Genomic DNA, 20368 nt, shown 5'->3' with positions numbered 1-20368 from the left:
CAGAAGTGTCTGTTCATATCCTTTGCCCACTTTTTGATGGGGTTTTTTTTTCTTGTAAATTTGTTTGAGTTCTTTGTAGATTCTGGATATTAGCTGTTTGTCAGATAAGTAGATTGCAAAAATTTTCTCCCATAGTGTAGGTTGCCTGTTCACTCTGATGGTAGTTTCTTTTGCTGTGCAGAAGCTCTTTAGTTTAATAAGATCCCATTTGTCAATTTTAGCTTTTGTTGCCATTGCTTTTGGTGTTTTAGACATGAAGTCCTTGCCCATGCCTATGTCCTGAATGGTATTGCCTAGGTTTTCTTCTAGGGTTTTTATGGTTTTAGGTCTAAGTCTTTAATCCATCTTGAATTAATTTTTGTATAAGGTGTAAGGAAGGGATCCAGTTTCAGCTTTCTACATATGGCTAGCCAGTTTTCCCAGCACCATTTATTAAATAGGGAATCATTTCCCCATTTCTTATTTTTGTCAGGTTTGTCAAAGATCAGATGGTTGTACATGTGTGGTATTATTTCTGAGGGCTCCGTTCTGTTCCATTGGTCTATATCTCTGTTTTGGTACCAGTACCATGCTGTTTTGGTTACTGTAGCCTTGTAGGATAGTTTGAAGTCAGGTAGCATGATGCCTCCAGCTTTGTTCTTTTTGCTTAGGATTGTCTTGGCAATACGGGCTCTTTTTTGGTTCCATATGAACTTTAAAGTAGTTTTCTCCAAGTCTGTGAAGAAAGTCATTGGTAGCTTGATGGGGATGGCATTAAATCTATAAATTACCTTAGGCAGTATGGCCATTTTCACGATATTGATTCTTCCTATCCATGAGCATGGAATGTTCTCCCATTTGTTTGTGTCCTCTTTTATTTTGTTGAGCAGTGGTTTGTAACTCTCCTTGAAGAGGTCCTTCACATCCCTTGTAAGTTGGATTCCTAGGTATTTTATTCTCTTTGAAGCAATTGTGAATGGGAGTTCACTCATGATTTGGCTCTCTGTTTATCTGTTAATGGTGTATAAGAATGCTCGTGATTTTTGCCCATTGATTTTCTATCCTGAGACTTTGCTGAAGTTGCTTATCAGCTTAAGGAGATTTTGGCTGAGATGATGGGGTTTTCTAAATATACAATCATGTCATCTGCAAACAGGGACAATTTGACTTCCTCTTTTCCTAATTGAATACGCTTTATTTCTTTCTCCTTCCTGATTGCCCTGGCCAGAACTTCCAACACTACGTTGAATAGGAGTGGTGAGAGAGGTCATCTCTGTCTTATGCCAGTGTTCAAAGGGAATGCTTCCAGTTTTTGCCCATTCAGTATGATATTGGCTGTGGGTTTGTCATAAATAGCTCTTATTATTTTGAGATATGCCCCATCAATACCTTATTGAGTTTTTAGCATGAAGGTTGTTGAATTTTGTCAAAGGCCTTTTCTGCATCTATTGAGATAATCATGTGGTTTTTGTCATTGGTTCTGTTTATATGCTGGATTACATTTATTGATTTGCATATGTTGAACCAGCCTTGCATCCCAGGGATGAAGCCCACTTGATCGTGGTGGATAAGCTTTTTGATGTGCTGCTGGATTCGGTTTGCCAGTATTTTATTGAGGATTTTTGCATCGGTATTCATCAGGGATATTGGTCTAAAATTCTCTTTTTTGGTTGTGTCTGCCCGGCTTTGGTATCAGGATGATGCTGGCCTCACAAAATGAGTTAGGGAGGATTCCCTCTTTTTCTATTGATTGGAATAGTTTCAGAAGGAATGGTACCAGCTCCTCCTTGTACCTCTGGTAGAATTTGGCTGTGAATCTATCTGGTCTCGACTTTTTTTGGTTGGTAGGCTATTAATTATTGCCTCAGTTTCAGAGCCTGTTATTGGTCTATTCAGGGATTCAAGTTCTTGCTGGTTTAGTCTTGGGAGGATGTATGTGTCGAGGAATTTATCCATTTCTTCTAGATTTTCTAGTTTATTTGCGTAGAGGTGTTTATAGTATTCTCTGATGGTAGTTTGTATTTCTGTGGGATTGGTGGTGATATCCCCTTTATCATTTTTTATTGTGTTTGATTCTTCTCTCTTCTTTATTACTCTTGCTAGCAGTCTATCAATTTTGTTGATCTTTTCAAAAAAACCAGCTCCTGGATTCATTGATTTTTTGAAGGCTTTTTTGTGTGTCTATCTCCTTCAATTCTGCTCTGATCTTAGTTATTTCTTGCTTTCTGGTAGCTTTTGAATGTGTTTGCTCTTCCTTCTCTAGTTCTTTCAATTGTGATGTTAGGGTATCAATTTTAGATCTTTCCTGCTTTCTCTTGTGGGCATTTAGTGCTATAAATTTCCCTCTACACACTGCTTTAAATGTACCAGAGATTCTGATATATTGTGTCTTTGTTCTCATTCGTTTCAAAGAACATCTTTATTTCTGGCTTCATTTCGTTATGTACCCAGTAGTCATTCAGGAGCAGGTTGTTCAATTTCCATGTAATTGAGCAGTTTTGAGTGAGTTTCGTAATCCTTAGTTCTAGTTTGATCACACTGTGGTCTGAGAGACAGTTTGTTATAATTTCTGTTCTTTTACATTTGCTGAGGAGTGCTTTACTTCTAACTATGTGGTCAATTTTGGGATACGTGCTATGTGGTGCTGAGAAGAATGTATATTCTGTTGATTTGGGGTGGAGAGTTCTGTAGATGTCTATTAGGTCCAGTTGGTGGAGAGCTGAGTTCAATTCCCGGATATCCTTTTTAACTTTCTGTCTTGTTGATCTGTCTAATGTTGACAGTGGGGTGTTAAAGTCTCCCATTATTATTGTGTGGGAGTCTAAGTCTCTTTGTAGGTCTCTAAGGACTTGCTTTATGAATCTGGGTGCTCCTGTATTGGGTGCATATATATTTAGGATAGTTAGCTCTTCTTGTTGAATTGATCCCTTTACCATTATGTAATGGCCTTGTCTCTTTTGATCTTTGTTGGTTTAAAGTCTGTTTTATCAGAGACTAGGATTGCAACCCCTGCCTTTTTTTGTTTTCCATTTGCTTGGTAGTTCTTCCTGCATCCCTTTATTTTGAGCCTATGTGTATCTCTGCACGTGAGATGGGTCTCCTGAATAGAGCACACTGATGGGTCTTGACTCTATCCAATTTGCCAGTCTGTGTCTGTTAATTGGAGCATTTAGTCAATTTACCTGTAAGGTTAATATTGTTATTTGTGAATTTGATCCTGTCATTATGATGTGAGCTGGTTATTTTGCTCGTTAGTTGATGCAGTTTCTTTCTAGCATTAACAGTCTTTACAATTTGGCATGTTTTTGCAGTGGCTGGTACCGGTTGTTCCTTTCCATGTTTAGTGCTTCCTTTAGGAGCTCTTGTAGGGCAGGCCTGGTGGTGAGAAAATCTCTCAGCATTTGCTTGTCTGTAAAGGATTTTATTTTTCCTTCACTTATGAGGCTTAGTTTGGCTGGATATGAAATTCTGGGTTGAAAATTCTTTTATTTAAGAATGTTGAATATTGGCCCCCACTTTCTTCTGGCTTGTAGAGTTTCTGCTGAGAGATCCACTGTTAGTCTGATGGGCTTCCCTTTGTGGGTAACCCGACCTTTCTCTCTGGCTGCCCTTAACATTTTTTCCTTCATTTCAACCTTGGTGAATCTGACAATTATGTGCCTTCGGGTTGCTCTTCTCGAGGAGTTTCTTTGTGGTGTTCTCTGTATTTCCTAAATTTGAATATTGGCCTGCCTTTCTAAGTCGGGGACATTCTCCTGGATAATATCCTGCAGAGTGTTTTCCAACTTGGTTCCATTCTCCCCATCACTTTCAGGTACCCCAATCATACATAGATTTGGTCTTTTCACATAGTCCCATATTTCTCGGAGGCTTTGTTCGTTTCTTTTTACTCTTTTTTCTCTAAACTTCTCATTTCATTTCATTCATTTTATCTTCAATCACTGATACCCTTTCTTCCACTTGATCGAATTGGCTACTGAAGCTTGTTCATGCATCATGCAGTTCTCGTGCCATGGTTTTCAGCTCCATCAGGTTATTTAAGGACTTCTCTACACTGGTTATTCTAGTTAGCCATTCGTCTAATCTTTTTTCAAAGTTTTTAGCTTCTTTGCCATGGGTTCAAACTTCCTCCTTTAGCTCGGAGAAGTTTGATCATCTGAAGCCTTCTTCTCTCAACTCGTCAAAGTCTTTCTTCATCCAGCTTTGTCCATTGCTGGCGAGGAGCTTTGTTCCTTTGGAGGGGGAGAGGTGCTCTGTTTTTTCCCTATCTTTGTGGTTTTATCTACCTTTGATCTTTGATGATGGTGACGTACAGATGGATTTTTGGTGTGGATGTCCTTTCTGTTAGTTTTCCTTCTAACGGTCAGGACCCTCAGCTGCACGTCTGTTGGAGTTTCCTGGAGGTCCACTCCAGACCCTGTTTGCCTGGGTATCAGCAGCGGAGGCTGCAGAACAGCGAATATTGCTGAACAGCAAATGTTGCTGACTGACTGTTCCTCTGGAAGTTTCATCTCAGAGGGGTTCCTGGCCGTGTGAGGTGTCAGTCTGCCCCTACTGGGATGTGCCTCCCAGTTAGGCTGCTCGGGGGTCAGGGACCCACTTGAGGAGGCATTCTGTCCATTCTCAGATCTCAAACTCTGTGCTGGGAGAACCACTACTCTCTTCAAAGCTGTCAGACAGGGACATTTAAGTCTGCAGAGGTTTCTGCTGCCTTTTGTTTGGCTATGCCCTGCCCCCAGAGGTGGAGTCTACAGAGGCAGGCATGCCTCCTTGAGCTGCAGTGGGCTCCACCCAGTTCGAGCTTCCTGGCTGCTTTGTTTACCTACCCAAGCCTCAGCAATGGCGGGCACCCCTCCCCTAGCCTCGCTGCTGCCTTGCAGTTCGATCTCAGACTGCTGTGCTAGCAGTGAGCGAGGCTCCATGGGCATGGGACCCTCCGAGCCATGCGCGGGATATAATCTCCTGGTGTGCCGTTTGTTAAGACCATTGGAAAAGCACAGTATTAGGGTGGGAGTGACCTGATTTTCCAGGTGCCATCTGTCACAGCTTCCCTTGGCTAGGAAAGGGAATTCCCTGACCCCTTGCACTTCCCAGGTGAGGCGATGCCTCACCCTGCTTCAGCTCATGCTCGGTGTGCTGCACCCACTGTCCTGCACCCACTGTCCGACACCCCCAGTGAGATGAACCCGGTACCCCAGTTGGAAATGCAGAAATCACCCGTATTCTGCGTCGCTCACGCTGGGAGCTGTAGACTGGAGCTGTTCCTATTCGGCCATCTTGGAACCACCTCGCCAGGCTTGTTATCTTTAAAGTGATTCCAGTAGTAATATATTTACAAAACATTTGAATTCAAGTGACAAAGGAGTATTATCAATAAAAGTCAGCTAGCAGCATTTTAAAAATATATTTGATCAGGTTATACTATGTGTTTTATTGTCATTCAGAAACTATTTGAATGTTTACTGTATGCCCAGAGGCCTTCCAGGAATTCTGTTCCTTTTGGACCCTTCCATTCGAATGGTAGAATGGTGATTCTTGAATATCACCCAATTGTGCTGGTCCTATCACCACTATGCCTTTTTTTAAATGATGAAAAACGTCAAACATATGCAAAAAAAAAAAAAAAAAGAATATGATGGACCCCATCTTCCAGTTTCAACAGTCATTGATTCCTGGCCAATCTCACTGAATCCATGATCTCAACCATTCCCCTCCAATACAGATAATTTTGAAGCAAAACCCAGACCCATAATATCATAACTATTTTGGTATATACCTCTAAAAGTTAGGGATTTTCCTGCATGAATCCTGAAGCATTGTATATCAAGATGGTGTTGACAATTCCTCAGTTGTCTTGTGTTTTCTTCAATGGGTTTATTTTGCTCAGGATCCAAACGTGGTGTACATACTGCATTTGATTTAAATTCTCTAAATCTTAAACTTAGGGTTTCTTCCTTTCCTTGTAATTTATTTATTGAAGAAACTATGTTATCTGTCCTGTGTTCTACATTCTGGATTTTGCGTCTATCCCTGGAGTGATAGGTTAATCTTTCCCCTATTCCCATAAACTGGTGGTTAGATCTAGCAACAAAAAGCTCTAGACCAGGGGTGATTTTCCCCCACCCAGGAGATACTTGGTAACATCTGAAGACATTTTTGATGGTCACAAGAGAAGTGCTATTGGCATACAGGCAATAGAGGCTAAGGATGCTGCTAACCATCCTAAAACAGGAAAGCCCCCTACAACAAAGAATTGTCTGGACAAAATGTCAATAGTGTCAGTGCTCCAGAGGCTTGTATCATCAAGTTCTTTTTTTTTTTTTTTTTTTAGCCAGGAGACACTTGATAAGTAATATCCTGTTCTTCTATTCAGATACATACCTGTCTGTTTCATTTTCACTGCTGTCACTTTACCTGCTCTTGGGCTCTTGATTCCTAATAGACCCTATCCACAAGTTCCAGAGACATGAGGGACACTGGCCAAGTGCAAAACTTTATTTCTGGATAAAGCGCTTGTGTCCTATCCTGGTGAACCCAATTACACTTCAACATTTATTGACCATCCACAACGTGCAGGATACAACAGCCCAGGAGAAGATGCAGAGCCTATGAGGAAACAAAGGCAAGTAGTCTAGAGACTGGGCAAACTAGAAAGAAACCTCTTGTCACTGCATACCCTAACCATGGAACAAGCAAGATGACAACCTCCTCTTTCTTTACTATTCCTCCCCACCTAGCCAAATATCCTAGAAAGTCAAAGTTTTCTTCACCAAGAGACTAACCCTTCAAGATACAAGTCAAAGCCCTAAAAGCCTATACTAATATTATGGATAACTCAAAACATAACTGCTTTGAGTTACTATGTTTTAGCAAATCTAAATACTAAAATGCCGGTATTTTTACATTTCTCTAAATACCAGAATATCTAAATTGTAATTTTGAGCATTAAAATCACTATATTTAAGGTATTCAGATTAACACTTAAAATATGGTTTTCTACTTTTAGCTCGTGTAGTCAGTGATTTTCTTTAAAAAAAGTCTTAAAGCCCGTAAGACTTAAAAACTCTTCATACCTTAATGTAGAAAACTTAATAAGCCTTCTCACTGACTTATGCCCCAATCCCTTGAGTACTTTTAATGTTAAAGTCAAGAATAAAATGCCTTTGAAAAAATAAAATTGAACTATTCTTTAGTTAGGCAATTCATTAGTACATTTACTTTTATCTCCCCCACCATTATATTTAGGTGTTGCATTATCCCTGGGATCTTTTCTGCATAATTGTCTTAGTAGATGCTATTCTTAAGTATAAGGATGCATAAATAATATTGGTACAATGGAATGAATTTAAGTGATTTAAATTCTAAATGTACATTATTTTCACAACTGAGCAAAATATATAACGTATCCTTAAACTTGTATTTGACAACTTTTTCAACTCAAGTGGATATTTTACAATAAAAATGTGTTACCTGGCTCTATCTTTCTGCTTATTAAAAAGTGAAATCGATGTAGTAAAACATGTAATATGATTTAATGTACAGGGGCCATGAATGTAAATACACAAGGAGTATCAAAAATATTAAGTCAAAATTATCTGAAGAGCCTACACTGACCAGGTAAGCACTTCACCCTGATTTAATAACTAATCATTCTATGTCAAATGTTAACAGTGAATGAAGTCAACAGGGCACAGAATAATAATACACAGCAGTGGGGAAACACTTCTGAAACATAACATTTTGTGAAAACTAGTTTTCAAATAATGACCCCTTGAGAGGGAAATAAGAAATGTTAAAAAGAAGAGGTAACAGTGGAGTAATTTTATTCACATAGGGTTGCGATTAAAAGGTTAACTCATTCAAACACATTTTTGCTATGCTAACATTCCTTTGCCTCTTATTCTTACAAATAAACCCCCATCACAGAGCAGAAATGTTAGAAATTATATCACAAATGGAGCACAATAAGTATTTTTAAAACCTTTTAAAATATGGCTTATAATTTTACACAGCAAGTTACCTATTAATATGTTACATATTAACAGATCTATTTGGACAATCAGATTTCCTTGAGATTAAGGATGGAGTTGGCATTTTTCCTTTAAGAAGGCATTTTAAGGCCGGGCATGGTGGCTCATGCCTGTAATCCCAATACTGGGAGGCCGAGGCAGGCAGATCACAAGGTCAGGAGTTCGAGACCAGCCTGACCAACATGGTGAAACCCCGTATCTACTAAAAATACAAAAAATTAGCCAGGCGTAGTGGTGCCTGCCTGTAATCCCAGCTACTTGGGAGGCTGAGGCAGGAGAATCGCTTGAACCTGGGAGATGGAGGTTGCAGAGCCGAGATCATGCCACTGCAGTCCAGCCTGGGTGACAAAGCAAGACTCCATTCTCAAAAAAAAAAAAAAAAAAGAAGGTATTTTAAGCCTGTTAGGGGAGGTTCTATAGTATGGAGCTTCTTTATAAAGTGGTATCTTATGTATATCCAAAAAAAAAGCCAGATCAATCTCTGGGAAAACACTACATTTTAATGTATTTCTATCTGATATGTCATAAATTCTTTGCTATGAATGTCTATGCAGATACTTTAAGAAAAATTGATTCTCTGGATATACATCAAAACCTAGATTAACTTTGTACATTAACATTTATTTTAAAAAATTGATAAGAACAACATGTTAAATATTGGCAAAACTAAGAGCACTCAATTCGACTATCCGTCCAGCTTTCACAGAATTTACTTCTGAGCCCACAAGACTCAAATTGTATAAGGATAGAGTCTGTTTCATTCATCAACATATCCAGCACCTGACATAGTTTTACATGGCACAGAGTGGGTGTTCAATAAATATTTGTCAATGATTGAACAGAAATTTTCAGCACCAAATGAAAGAAACACATGACTTTGAACAACGGCACGAGAATACCAACTGTTTGATTATGCAACGACAGGATCTTTTGGCAAAAATTCTAGGATTACTTATAAGTAGATCAATAATTAGATAATAATTTCCTCCAAAAATAAAGGAATTCTCATGGGGAAAAAAAAAAAAGAAAAGTCCTAACATCTTATCCTAAAAGCTATTCTGTAAATCTTGGAATATAAGCTAGGTGAAAACCATAATACTAAGGAAGGCAATTCCAAAACTACTGTGTTTTACATATTTATTAAAGAATCCATTCTTTCTGATAATACTCCTAACACAGGTGAAGATATTTTTACAATATTTTACCAAACTCCTAATAGAAAATGTCTAATCAGTTCATCCTTTTAGTCCCTGAATCCATGTTTGAGCATTTTAAAGATGGAAGAAACCTGTAAGACTCATATCATTTTTAAAAAATTGACTTAAAACACTTATTGGATAACTAATACATTTGTAACAGCATCATGATTTATTTTGCTATCTGTATTTCACCCAGAACTGCTAAATTACAGAATGAAACTCAAATGAAAGCATTCATCTATAATTTCAAAAATTATTATTTGAAATTTTTAAATCAATAGTCATATCATCATTGTGTTCCGAAATTAGAAAATTATTAGCACATATACAAACATATTTACCTATGTCAATTAGGTCAATGTCAGGATTTATCAAAATTCTCTGTCTTGAAAATTTTTTCAAAATCTTGGTTTTCAGGTACTATAAAAAATATGCACTAATCAAATGATATGTGTTCAGTTCTGACAATCCCACAATTAGGAGGAAAGGGAAGGAAAACACACTTATACAGTTAAGTTTCAAATCCTAAATATTTAGTCCTTTATTTAAGCCTGCCCCTCTAAATTTAAAAAGGTATCAGCACTCTTGGTTACCGACTGTAAGCAATATAAAAATTTCACTGGTATCAATTCTAATTAGTTCAGTCCATCCATTTTCTTATACAGTGAATGTCTTTTTTTCTATCAGAATCCAACAGAAGAATAATGCAAATCTCACTTCTGAGCCCACGGGCAAGCAGTCTCAACAATAACCAAAAAATGTCACTTTACGACTGGTAGTCTGTTTCTGAAGTAAAAATATTCTCGCCAGTAATCAAAATTTGTCATGAGGAAATCCTTCACTGTTCAAGAAGCACAGTTCGAAGCTCATCTTCTTTATTGATCATCATCGAAGCAATTGCACCATCATTAAACTCAAAAGAAGTTCCTCCATCCACAACCATACAGGCATCCCAACAACGAGAACGAACACAAACCCTAGGCAGAAGGAAATATCTCATTAAATAGTAATAGTTTTCTTAATAGGTTATTTTAATCCTGAATTTTAACCTAGCAGATCATTTGGCCTCCATTTTGAAAATCAAGTTGTTCTCTGGTATGAGAAAATTAGTCATTATGTAAATATATGGGTATATTATGAAGGTCTCAAAACATTCAGGATGGCACCATTCGCTCAAGCATTTAGCAGTAAAGAAGTGCAGACCTGACTGAACTCACAGGCTGTTTTCATATGATTAAATGCTGAATTACTAACATTACAAATATTAAGTATTGAATAAGAGTGTTAACTATTTTCATGTAAAATTTGTACTTAAAATTTTTACTTAAGTATAACACATATACAGAAGAGTTGGGTACATGTAATTATGTATACAGGTATACACCCAAATTATTAATGTACAGTTCAGTGAACACACTTATGATCACCCAACTCAGGAATCAACTCTTACCCAGCTTGCTGGAAGCTCCCTCACTGCCTTCTCCCAGTCACTATCCCTGCTCCCTCCTCAAGCATACGCACCTTCCTAATTTCTATCACTGCAGTAGTAATAGCTTTGTCTGTTCTTGAGCTTTATATAAATGGAAGAATATAATATGCACAGTGGTGCCTGTCTTTTCCTCAAAAGTATGTTTGTGAAATTCAGCCATATTAGTACATGTAATAGTAATAGTAGTGTGTTCATTTTTAATGCTGTATGAAATCACTTCTGTTATATGAAAACACCAAAATTTATCTCTCTCTTCTACTATTCATGGACATTTGGGTTTTTGGCTATTGGGAGTAGAGCTGCTATGAATATTCTTGAATGTCTTTGCGCACATATTTCTGTTGGTGCTTACATTTCTTTTGGATATATACTTCAAAGGGGAATTATTGGATCACCGTGTATGCTATGTGCAGGTTTGCTAGGTAATTGCCAAACAATTTTCCAAGCTATATATTCCTAACAGAAATTTAGGAATATATAGAAAGTTGTAGTTGTTCCTCCTTGCCAACAATTGGTACTTTAGCCATTCTGGTGGGTGTATATGGTAGTGTATTATGTAGTTTTAATTAGCATTTCCCAGATGAATAATAAGGTCAATCATGTTTTTTGTGTTTATTAGCCATGTGAATATCACCTTTTGTGAAATGCCTGACTTTGGCCATTTTTCTATCATGTTGCCTGCCTTTTTCTTACTGTCAGTAGGAACTTTTATATACTAAATATTCTGGCTATGAGCCCATTGCTGGATATAGGTCCTGAAAATATCTTTCTCGCTCTGCCTTTTTGTTTTCTTAATGGTATCTTTTGATTACTGGCAGTTCTTACTTCCAGTGTAGTTCAATTTGTCAATCTTTTGTTGTTATAGTGCTTTTTATGACATGTTTAAGAAATCTTTTCCATGTCAAAATCACAAAGCTATTCTCCTATTAGCAAAAACTTAAATATAAGTAGTATATATCTTTGAAGGAGTCTTTGTCGTCTCACCCAAACTGAGTACACATCTGTGGATTAATCAAATTAACTCTCAAATGACAACATGAATGTTAAGATAAATTTCCTTATTTGTGTCTAACCTGGGGAAAAAATTAATTGTATGTCTATAAAAAGAAAATATGTACACTAAGGTCAGCAATTTGTTAATTGCTTAAGCTGTTTTCTGCTTGCCATGAGATAGATGACATTTTCTCCGAATTTTAGATTTTCTTGTTAATTTGGAAAATTGGGGAACCTTTACAAAATAAGAAATTACATCCACTTTTTTATATCCTCTCCCCAAAAATAAAATGAAGCAAATTCAATAGACAGGAGGTCACTTTTAGGGAAAACCTAGAAGAAATGAATACTATTCTAAAGGTTTATTGCTATGCAATCTAAGTTTTCTATCAGTGTTTATTGTGTTTTTATTCTACAGCTTATGAAAAAGAAGGGGCTTTCTATTCAGCTTCTTTTACAATTATTGTGTCTTCGTTCATTTTTTAAAAACCAACAAATCACTAAATAAATAACTGTACCACCCTTTCTAGTCACTTAAGTTTTAGCTTCTCTAAAATGGCACAATAAGTGTAAAAGAAAATATGATTTTAGCCGGGTTAGCATGATACCTTGTTACTTTCACAGGTTCTACTTTTCCTGCTAGATTAAGTTTGAATGAGCAAATTTAATGAAATTAAATAGTTTTCAAACCACGTGGGCTTTGTAACAATGAAAGGGATGAAAACAGTCAGAAGTCAGATCGAGGATGCTTACTTTGAGGAGAAACAACGCTGACGACTGCTTGAGAAAACTCTATTTGCTATTGGTTCTCGAATACTGAAAAGTATTTTTGGTTCTTCCGGACTGTAGAGCAGTGATTCATTATATTCATTTGTTACTACAAAGAAAAAAAAATTAGCACACTCAATAAAAGATGGTCACTTCTGAGAAGGGCAAAACAAAAAATAGATGCCATCCCCCATTTAAATTCTGTTCCAAAAGTATATTTGGGAACAAGTTTCTTGAAACTCGTAACACATATTCCATTAAAACACAGTAACAAAAAACCTTATAAATAAGAATTAGGTACCATGATTTGCCCACAGAAACATACATCACCCACAATACAGTAGGAATAGGTACAACTGGGGAAAAAGAAAAAAATAAAAAACACTAGCTTCAAAACTTGTAATTAAACAATAGAGGAATTAGATAGATGCACTCAAAAAAGGAACTTGAGTTGCCATATGGCCCTACCAAGTTCTTTCCAAAATACCACGTCAAAGAGCTCATAACGATGATAATAAGCAAACAGCTTGATATAAAATGCAGTCTCAAACAATGACAGGCAATATCCTTTCTCCAATACACCCCCATTACTCAACATATTTTCTAGAAATCTTTGGGACCTGCTTTCTCTCTAATCAAGAGGTACAGGAGGGCTGGAATACAAAGCACAAATTGGTTGAGAAAACTACAAAGATATCAGGCTTGAAAGTTTAGTTGAATACTACATTAAAAAAATTAAAAGACTGTCAGATAATCTACCTTATTTATGAAAGTTTCATTTGAATTACTGACTTTAAAAAAAATCTAATTCACCCACAAAAATAAAATTTGGCTTCATGACAACACACCACAAAAAAGCACGCTAGCTCTGAAGGAAATTTCAAGAGTAATTTCATAAATGTCTGTAACAGTGATTGCATCACTGGCATTCACTGTTGCTTCTGAAGATAGTCAAATCTTGAAAGGAATGCCATTCATTAAAGTAAAGCTTTGGTATGTTTACTAAAAGAAGAAAGTCACAGATTTTTTTTATATATATAGATATAATATAAATTAATATATATACATCCTTAATTTACATATATACCTGATATAAATTTCAGTTATTTTATATATATTATTTTTTAAGTTGAATTATATAATTAAGAAGCAATTACTATATATATCTAACTTTCCTTTGATACAGATTTACTGCTGGTGCTAATTCATGAACCATGATTAAAATAATCTTGTAGGTCTCAAATTGAGTGAAGGAGACCAGAATCCATTTTAGAAGGCTGAACGGGGCTTGAGAGATTTGCTTCTTTTTTCAAACTATTTTAGAGGCAAACTGTCCCCCCAACAAAGGAGGTCTTATGTGGAAACCTAACAATAAAGATAAACTGACACTGTTCAAATATTGTATCAGGTTATGTTCTCACTCATAGGTGGGAACTGAACAATGAGAACACATGGACACAGGAAGGGGAACATCACACACTGGGGACTGTTGTGGGGTAGGGGGAGGGGGGAGGAATAGCATTAGGAGATATACCTAATGCTAAATGACGAGTTAATGGGTGCAGCACACCAACATGGCACATGTATACATATGTAACAAACCTGCACGTTGTGCACATGTACCCTAAAACTTAAAGTATAATAATAATACAATTAAAAAAAAGAAAAAGATATTGCTAACTCATGTTAAGGTAACCAATGAGAATGAGGCCGTTCTGATAAATCCAAGCATTTGTGTTTATGGATGACAGTTGCAGTCTTACATGTGTCAATATTCACTTGGTGTCTATATATTTTTTGTCATATATGTTGAGAAAATACATAGGTTGGTAGATGTAACTTTAAACACATTTGGGTTTGGGGTTTTATAAAAAACAATCTAGCTTGAAATTTTAGGATATCCTTCAATGGAGAGAGCAAAAAAAGCTTTACTTTGAGGTGTGTACAAGAATGATCCTGGTAGATAGTAGACTTCAGTGTGTTACAATCTGATATGCAAATCAAATGAATGTGTTTTTCAGTTTAAAAATTTAAATTGTTTTAAACAGAATTTAAAGAATACATTTGAAGAACTTCTAGAAACACCAGCTAGATGATCTACTTTAACCCCCTCTTTTTACAACTGTAGAGGATCATAGCCTTGCCCAAGTTTCACAGCTGATGTAGTAGATCTGGAAATGGAACCTACGATTTCAGATTTCTTCATAAGTATTCTTTCTCTAACAGCACTAATTCTCCTACAGGAATCGTGAGGTAATCAGGCAAAACTAGGGAGAAGAATGTTAAAAAGAATATTTGAGTGAATAAGAAGATAAGCACTCATAGCTCAGTGAATTCCATCTCATTCAGAGGATATTAATGGCTTACTGAATTTAGCTATGCATTTCCTATTTGTGAGATAAGGATTTTTCTGTAATTCCCTATCCCCCAGGACATGTTTGCAGTTATACTGCTTTGACTTAAGAGTTATATTTCAGGGTTGACTAAAAATCACAACAAAAGTCCAACTTTAATCTTTATGTTGCTTAAAGACATTTAAGGGGATATTGTATTAAAAGCATGTTTGAGTAAAAAAAAGTACTTTGCTAATTAAACAACACTTCACACTATCATCCTTAAAACTGAAACAGAACTAAACTGTTAGTGATTATTATCATTTGTCACTGACCTTTCTCTACCAATTCTTTGTTCAATGGAAGACTCAAATTTCCTTGTCGTTTTGCTGTTGAAAAAGGAAAGGGGGAAAATGTATATGTTATAAATATATATATCTTATATATATATTTTCCTTGAAAAAGGGGGAAAAATGCTTAAAGTGTATATGTGTTATATATATATGTTATTATGTAACATAATAGCTAATATAAAACAACATGTATACATTATATAGCACATTATCATAAATAAACAGTAGCCCCCCCTCGCCCTTATTAGCACTTTTGCTTTCCATGATTTTGCTTTCTTCCAGTTTCAGTTACTGGCAGACAACCATGATACAAAAATATTACATGGAAAATTATAGAAATCAACAATTCATGTTTCAAATTGCACATCATTCTGAGTAGCATGGTAAAATCTCACGCAGTCCTGCTCTAACCCACCTGGGATATGAGTCATCCTTTTGTCCAGCTTATCCATGCTGTACATACTACTGGCCCATTAGTCACTTAGTAGCTGACTTGGTTATTAGATCGACTGTCATGGTATCATAGTGCTTGTGTTCAAGTCACCCTTATTTAACTTAATAACGGCCCCAAGGCACAAGTAGTGATGTCGGCAAATCAGATATGCCAAAGAGAAGCCATAAAATGCTTCCTTTACATGAACAGGTGAAAGTTCTCAAAGAAAAAGGTCATATGCTGAGGTTGCTAAGATTTACAATCAGATATATGAATCTTCTATCAGTGATATTGTGAAGAAAGAAAAAGAAATTAATGCATAGTATAAGGGTTTGGTAGTATCCAAGGTTTCAGCATTCACTGGGGGTTCTGGAACTTGTCCCCTGCGGATAAGAGGGGACTACTCCAATAGCTGTTTTGGTACTCACCAATATTTAAAACATCTTCTACAGCCTGAGTTGCAACCCTGTTAATATTGAATGACCTAGAAACAAAAATCACATAATTCTTAGTTTTAATTCTAAAAACATGCTAAAAATCAAAAAGGAATAACCTACATAAAATATAGAAAATTCTTAGAAATTGGGAGGAAGTTCTAAATGAACAAAGTTAAAAACTGGTAAATAATGTGCTAGTATGGGTATGATGAGACAAGTATTTTCATACATTGATGGGAACAGAGATATTGCAGTTGGAGAGCAATTATGCACTATCAAAATTAAAATGAACATATTCTTCAATCTAGTAATTTAACCTAAAATATACCTCCATCTATAATACACAAAGATAGGTACAAAAATATTAGCTGAAATGCTGTTTATAACAGCAAAACAACTCAAATAGGTACCCATAGAAAGCTGACTGAATAAATTATAGCTACTCATTGATATTAAAAATAATACAAATATATGTGCTGATATGTAAGGATAACCAAAATATTAAGTTAAAAATAAAAGGTATCATATAGTGTATATGTTGTTTCATTTTAAAAACAAAAAATATATATATAGTATGACTCTAGAGATAAGTACTAGAGATATGAAATGAAAGGGAGACTAGCTTTTTGCTGTATACCCTTTTGTACTTTTTAACCTAGGCAAGTATTCTTTAAATTATAAAATAGTTTCCTTGAAGGTAAGAAATCTTTTACATGTGCAATGCCTTGCTTAACCACTAAAAAACAAGCATTAGTACAAACATGGATAACTTTTCAAAATAGTTCTGTCCTGAGGTCTATAAAGATCACTAAGAAAAGGTTGTTTTTTTAAAAAAATATATTCCCAGTAATTTTGAATTCTTCTACTGCCTCATAACTCTTCATACATGATCTCAATATATAATCCCAAGGAACAGGAATAACATATGAGTCAACGCAATTCTAAATCTAAATTACTGGCTCTTAACGTTTTGGGGGAGTGAGAGTAAGAGATACTCTTATACCTGCTAACCCTGTACCCTTCATGTTTGGAGAAATGCAAAAACATGAGAATTTTTTTCTTAGGTCTACAACCTTCACCATTCTAAGAGTTCTCATTTAAAATCAGACATAACCTCTACTACCAAACTGGAAGACAAACTGAGTATCACATCTTCATCAACTACTAAAGCTCCATCTCCTAAACATACATCTTCATCCTTAATTAAGTCTGGTAGGGCAGCATGTATGGAGAAAAAGGACTGAGAGTAATCTTAAGAAGAAACTAATTGAAACATATGGTGATCTGGCTCTGTAGTATTTCTCCCAGTGTATGGAGTAGACCTTATTCCCCACTGAACAGAGAACTGACAGGATAATGGGACAATTCAGAGACATTTGCTGTGTAATACCACCCCTATATCCTGTCTCCTGTGGAAGAATTTTTGGAGATGCAGAGACAGAATAACTATTCCCCAAACCTGTTTTTCTTCCTGAACGCATAGGTTATATTTTCTAGCTCTTCATGCCATATAGTCATGTGACTGAGTTGTAGCTAATGGAATCAGAGTAGACATGATAAACAATACTTCAAAGCCTGGCTCAGAGCCTCCCATGGGGACCCTCCATGCTCTTCCACCTTCTGTAGCACAGCAACCGGAGGAGCTATGTTTAGAAGGTGGTAGAGCCACGTGACGGAAGAACTCTGGCTCCTTCAATAACCACTTACAGGAAGCCACTTGCCAATCAGGAATACTCACTGCAGACTTTACAAGAACAAGAAATAGACTTATACTGTGTTAAGCCACTGAGATTGGTGGTTTATCTTTTATAACAAATAGCTTACCATGAGTCATACATTTCCACATTTCATATTGAAAGCAAAGACTAATTAAAGAATTCCATACAAGAAAACAAGCCCCTCTCTATCAAGAATTAAAAGAGAGAAAAATAGACTATCCTAATATTTTCTTTCCAATGATTCTTCAGAGGTCTATGGTTTACAGATAGGTTTAAAATTTAAATCACGACTTCACCATTTATTAGCCACATAGCTTTGGGAAAGTCAGTTAACTTATGAAACTTTTTGGATTCTACTTATGAAAATAAAATCACCTACTTCCAGAGTATTTGTGAGAATTTAAACAAGATCATCTAATTAGCTTGGAACAAAAAATGTGCTCAGAGATAGTAGTATGATAAAACAAAAATTATTAATGTATAGAAATATACAGCTTTTCCCCAGCCCCTCTGGCTCCTCGGCTTCTCTTCTCTTCCTACATTTTTTGAAGCAAAAAGGACAAAAGATGAATGGGAATTGCAATCATAGCAAAAGAATCATCAGTAATGGAAGAGAGGAGAACATGTTAGATGCAGGCAAGCTGCATGGGGCTTGGTAGAGAAGAGACTGAGCAACGAAGGTGTCAGGGATAGGATACAGCTTGTGAGAAAGACTTTTATACTAGAGCACAGGAAATAATAGAAGACTTTAACAAGCAACATAGAGAAGGCTGAGATTTTAATCTAACCCATACTTATCGAAATGCAACATCAACACAGGACTCAACTACTGGGTGCATGTGGGAGGCGAGGAATGCTTTAAAAGCATTGTAGTGGCTGTCATTCCTTATGCTCTGAAAGGCTGAAAACTTGAACCATCAAAATCTATCAAAATTACACCCCTCCCCAGACAGAAGCCCCATTGCCTCTAGCAGAAGCACTACTTCACTGGGATTAACTAGCAAATTTATCTTGATAATTCTTCAGTACAACGTAGTGACTTTTCTTTTAACTATGTGACCTCTATATACACCTCAGAACCCCTCTCCCTCTCCATTTAAAAATTGACCTTCCCTTGTGAAGCATCACAAGTAGTAACGACAGTGAAAAGGGCACTGATTTTGCAGTCCAGCACACCTGTGCTTATATCCAGGTTCTGACTCTTACTTCTTGTATAACTTTGGCCTAAATATTTATCCTTGCTAACCCTTAACTTACTCCTTTATAAAATGGGAATGCTACTACTTTCTTCCAGGATTTCTAAAAGGATTAATTAATATATAAACGTACCTAGCACAGTACAAAGTAGCAGGGACTATATAACTGATAGCTTGTATTACAATGCATAAAAAATAAACATACAGAATCACAGAAGTTCAGAAGGCAAAGTAATCTTACTATTTTATCAGTTCCAATTCCTGCATTTTGCAGACAAGGGAATTTGTACATAGTTGTAAAGCTAGTCTGTGGTTTAATCAGGTCTCATAACTTGCAGGCCAGTACTCTTTTCAATTATACCGCTTTGCCCATTTTTTATGGTAAGAATACTGGGTAAATACAATCTCTATTTCTAACAGAAATTTCCATTTCTATTTCTAATTTCACTCTAGTTTTCAACAAGTAGCATAGCATGTTCAACAGGAAAAATACTATCATCATAAATGACAGAAAGCTGTTAACTGTAATGTTTTCAATTTAATCTATAAGATGGTTACAAAATAATTTTATAACATATTAAAGGATTAAGTTTTTTTCATAAAATTATTGGAAAATTCATTTTAGAAATGTTCCTTTCACTGGCCCTCAGGAAAATAAGTTATTAACCTATCTTTTTAAATGATACTTCTTATTTTTTCAAAAAGACTATTTGGCTAAGTTTTTTTATTGAATACTTATGAATTAAATGATATGATATCTGAAAATAACTTCAAAATAAATAGGACAAAAGTAGATAGATAGGGGTACAGAGGTAACAAGATTGAGCATGTGTTGATAATTACTGAAACTAGCTAATGGTATGTGGGGATTCATTACACTATTTTGTCACTCTTATACATATTAAAAATTTTTCATAATAAAATAGTTTAAGAAGTCATGTTAAACAAGTAGGAAATAAAACTCTAAATTAAACTATCCAAATTTAAAAGTTTGATAAGCATTGTTTTAGCTATATACAATTGTGAGCATATAGTCATTTACTCAAAAAATATTTTTTGAGTGAATATATATAAGGTACTGTGAATAAAAAGATTAAGCAGGAAAAAAAAAAACCCCTCTAGTCGCCATCCCAAATCCATAAAGTTGCTTTAACTAGCTGGGTACTAGCATATTAGATAACTAATAATGTAATAACGGCTATAATAGTGCTATGAGAAAAAGTGTTAGGGAAGGATAAAAATGATTAATTCACTGTCTTTATGAAACAAGTGAGTGTTAAAGATTTGCTAAAGAGAATGACATTTCAAGACTGGATTTTCAGACAGTGGATAGAAAGTGGAATGTTCAGGCATTCAAGGCAGGAAGAAGTTGCATTGAGCAAAAATAAAAAGCCAAGCGAGAACAAAAAGTGTGCTGAGAATTGCAAGTAGCTGTGCCAA

At 35.9% G+C, this 20368-nt stretch overlaps 1 protein-coding gene across 4 annotated transcripts in view; it reads right to left on the bottom strand.

Moving 5' to 3' along the window:
* Positions 1–7785: 7785 nt before the first annotated feature.
* NADK2 (NAD kinase 2, mitochondrial) overlaps positions 7786–20368 on the bottom strand; it is a 49305-nt gene continuing 36722 nt past the window's right edge. For all 4 annotated transcript variants that reach the window (XM_008956044.4, XM_034960172.3, XM_034960169.3 and 1 more), the window contains 4 exons: positions 16006–16061; positions 15127–15180; positions 12444–12567; positions 7786–10185 (listed from right to left, as the gene is read on the bottom strand). In XM_008956044.4, coding sequence (XP_008954292.1) covers positions 10047–10185; positions 12444–12567; positions 15127–15180; positions 16006–16061 — 373 coding nt within the window. In that variant the 3' untranslated portion in view covers positions 7786–10046. The remainder of the gene's footprint in view (positions 10186–12443; positions 12568–15126; positions 15181–16005; positions 16062–20368) is intronic.

Source organism: Pan paniscus, chromosome 4 (genome assembly GCF_029289425.2).
Source record: "Pan paniscus chromosome 4, NHGRI_mPanPan1-v2.0_pri, whole genome shotgun sequence".
NCBI classification, from domain to species: Eukaryota; Metazoa; Chordata; class Mammalia; order Primates; family Hominidae; genus Pan; species Pan paniscus.
The sequence above is the reverse complement of the archived record's forward strand: the minus strand, read 5'-3'. Positions and strand labels throughout refer to the sequence as shown.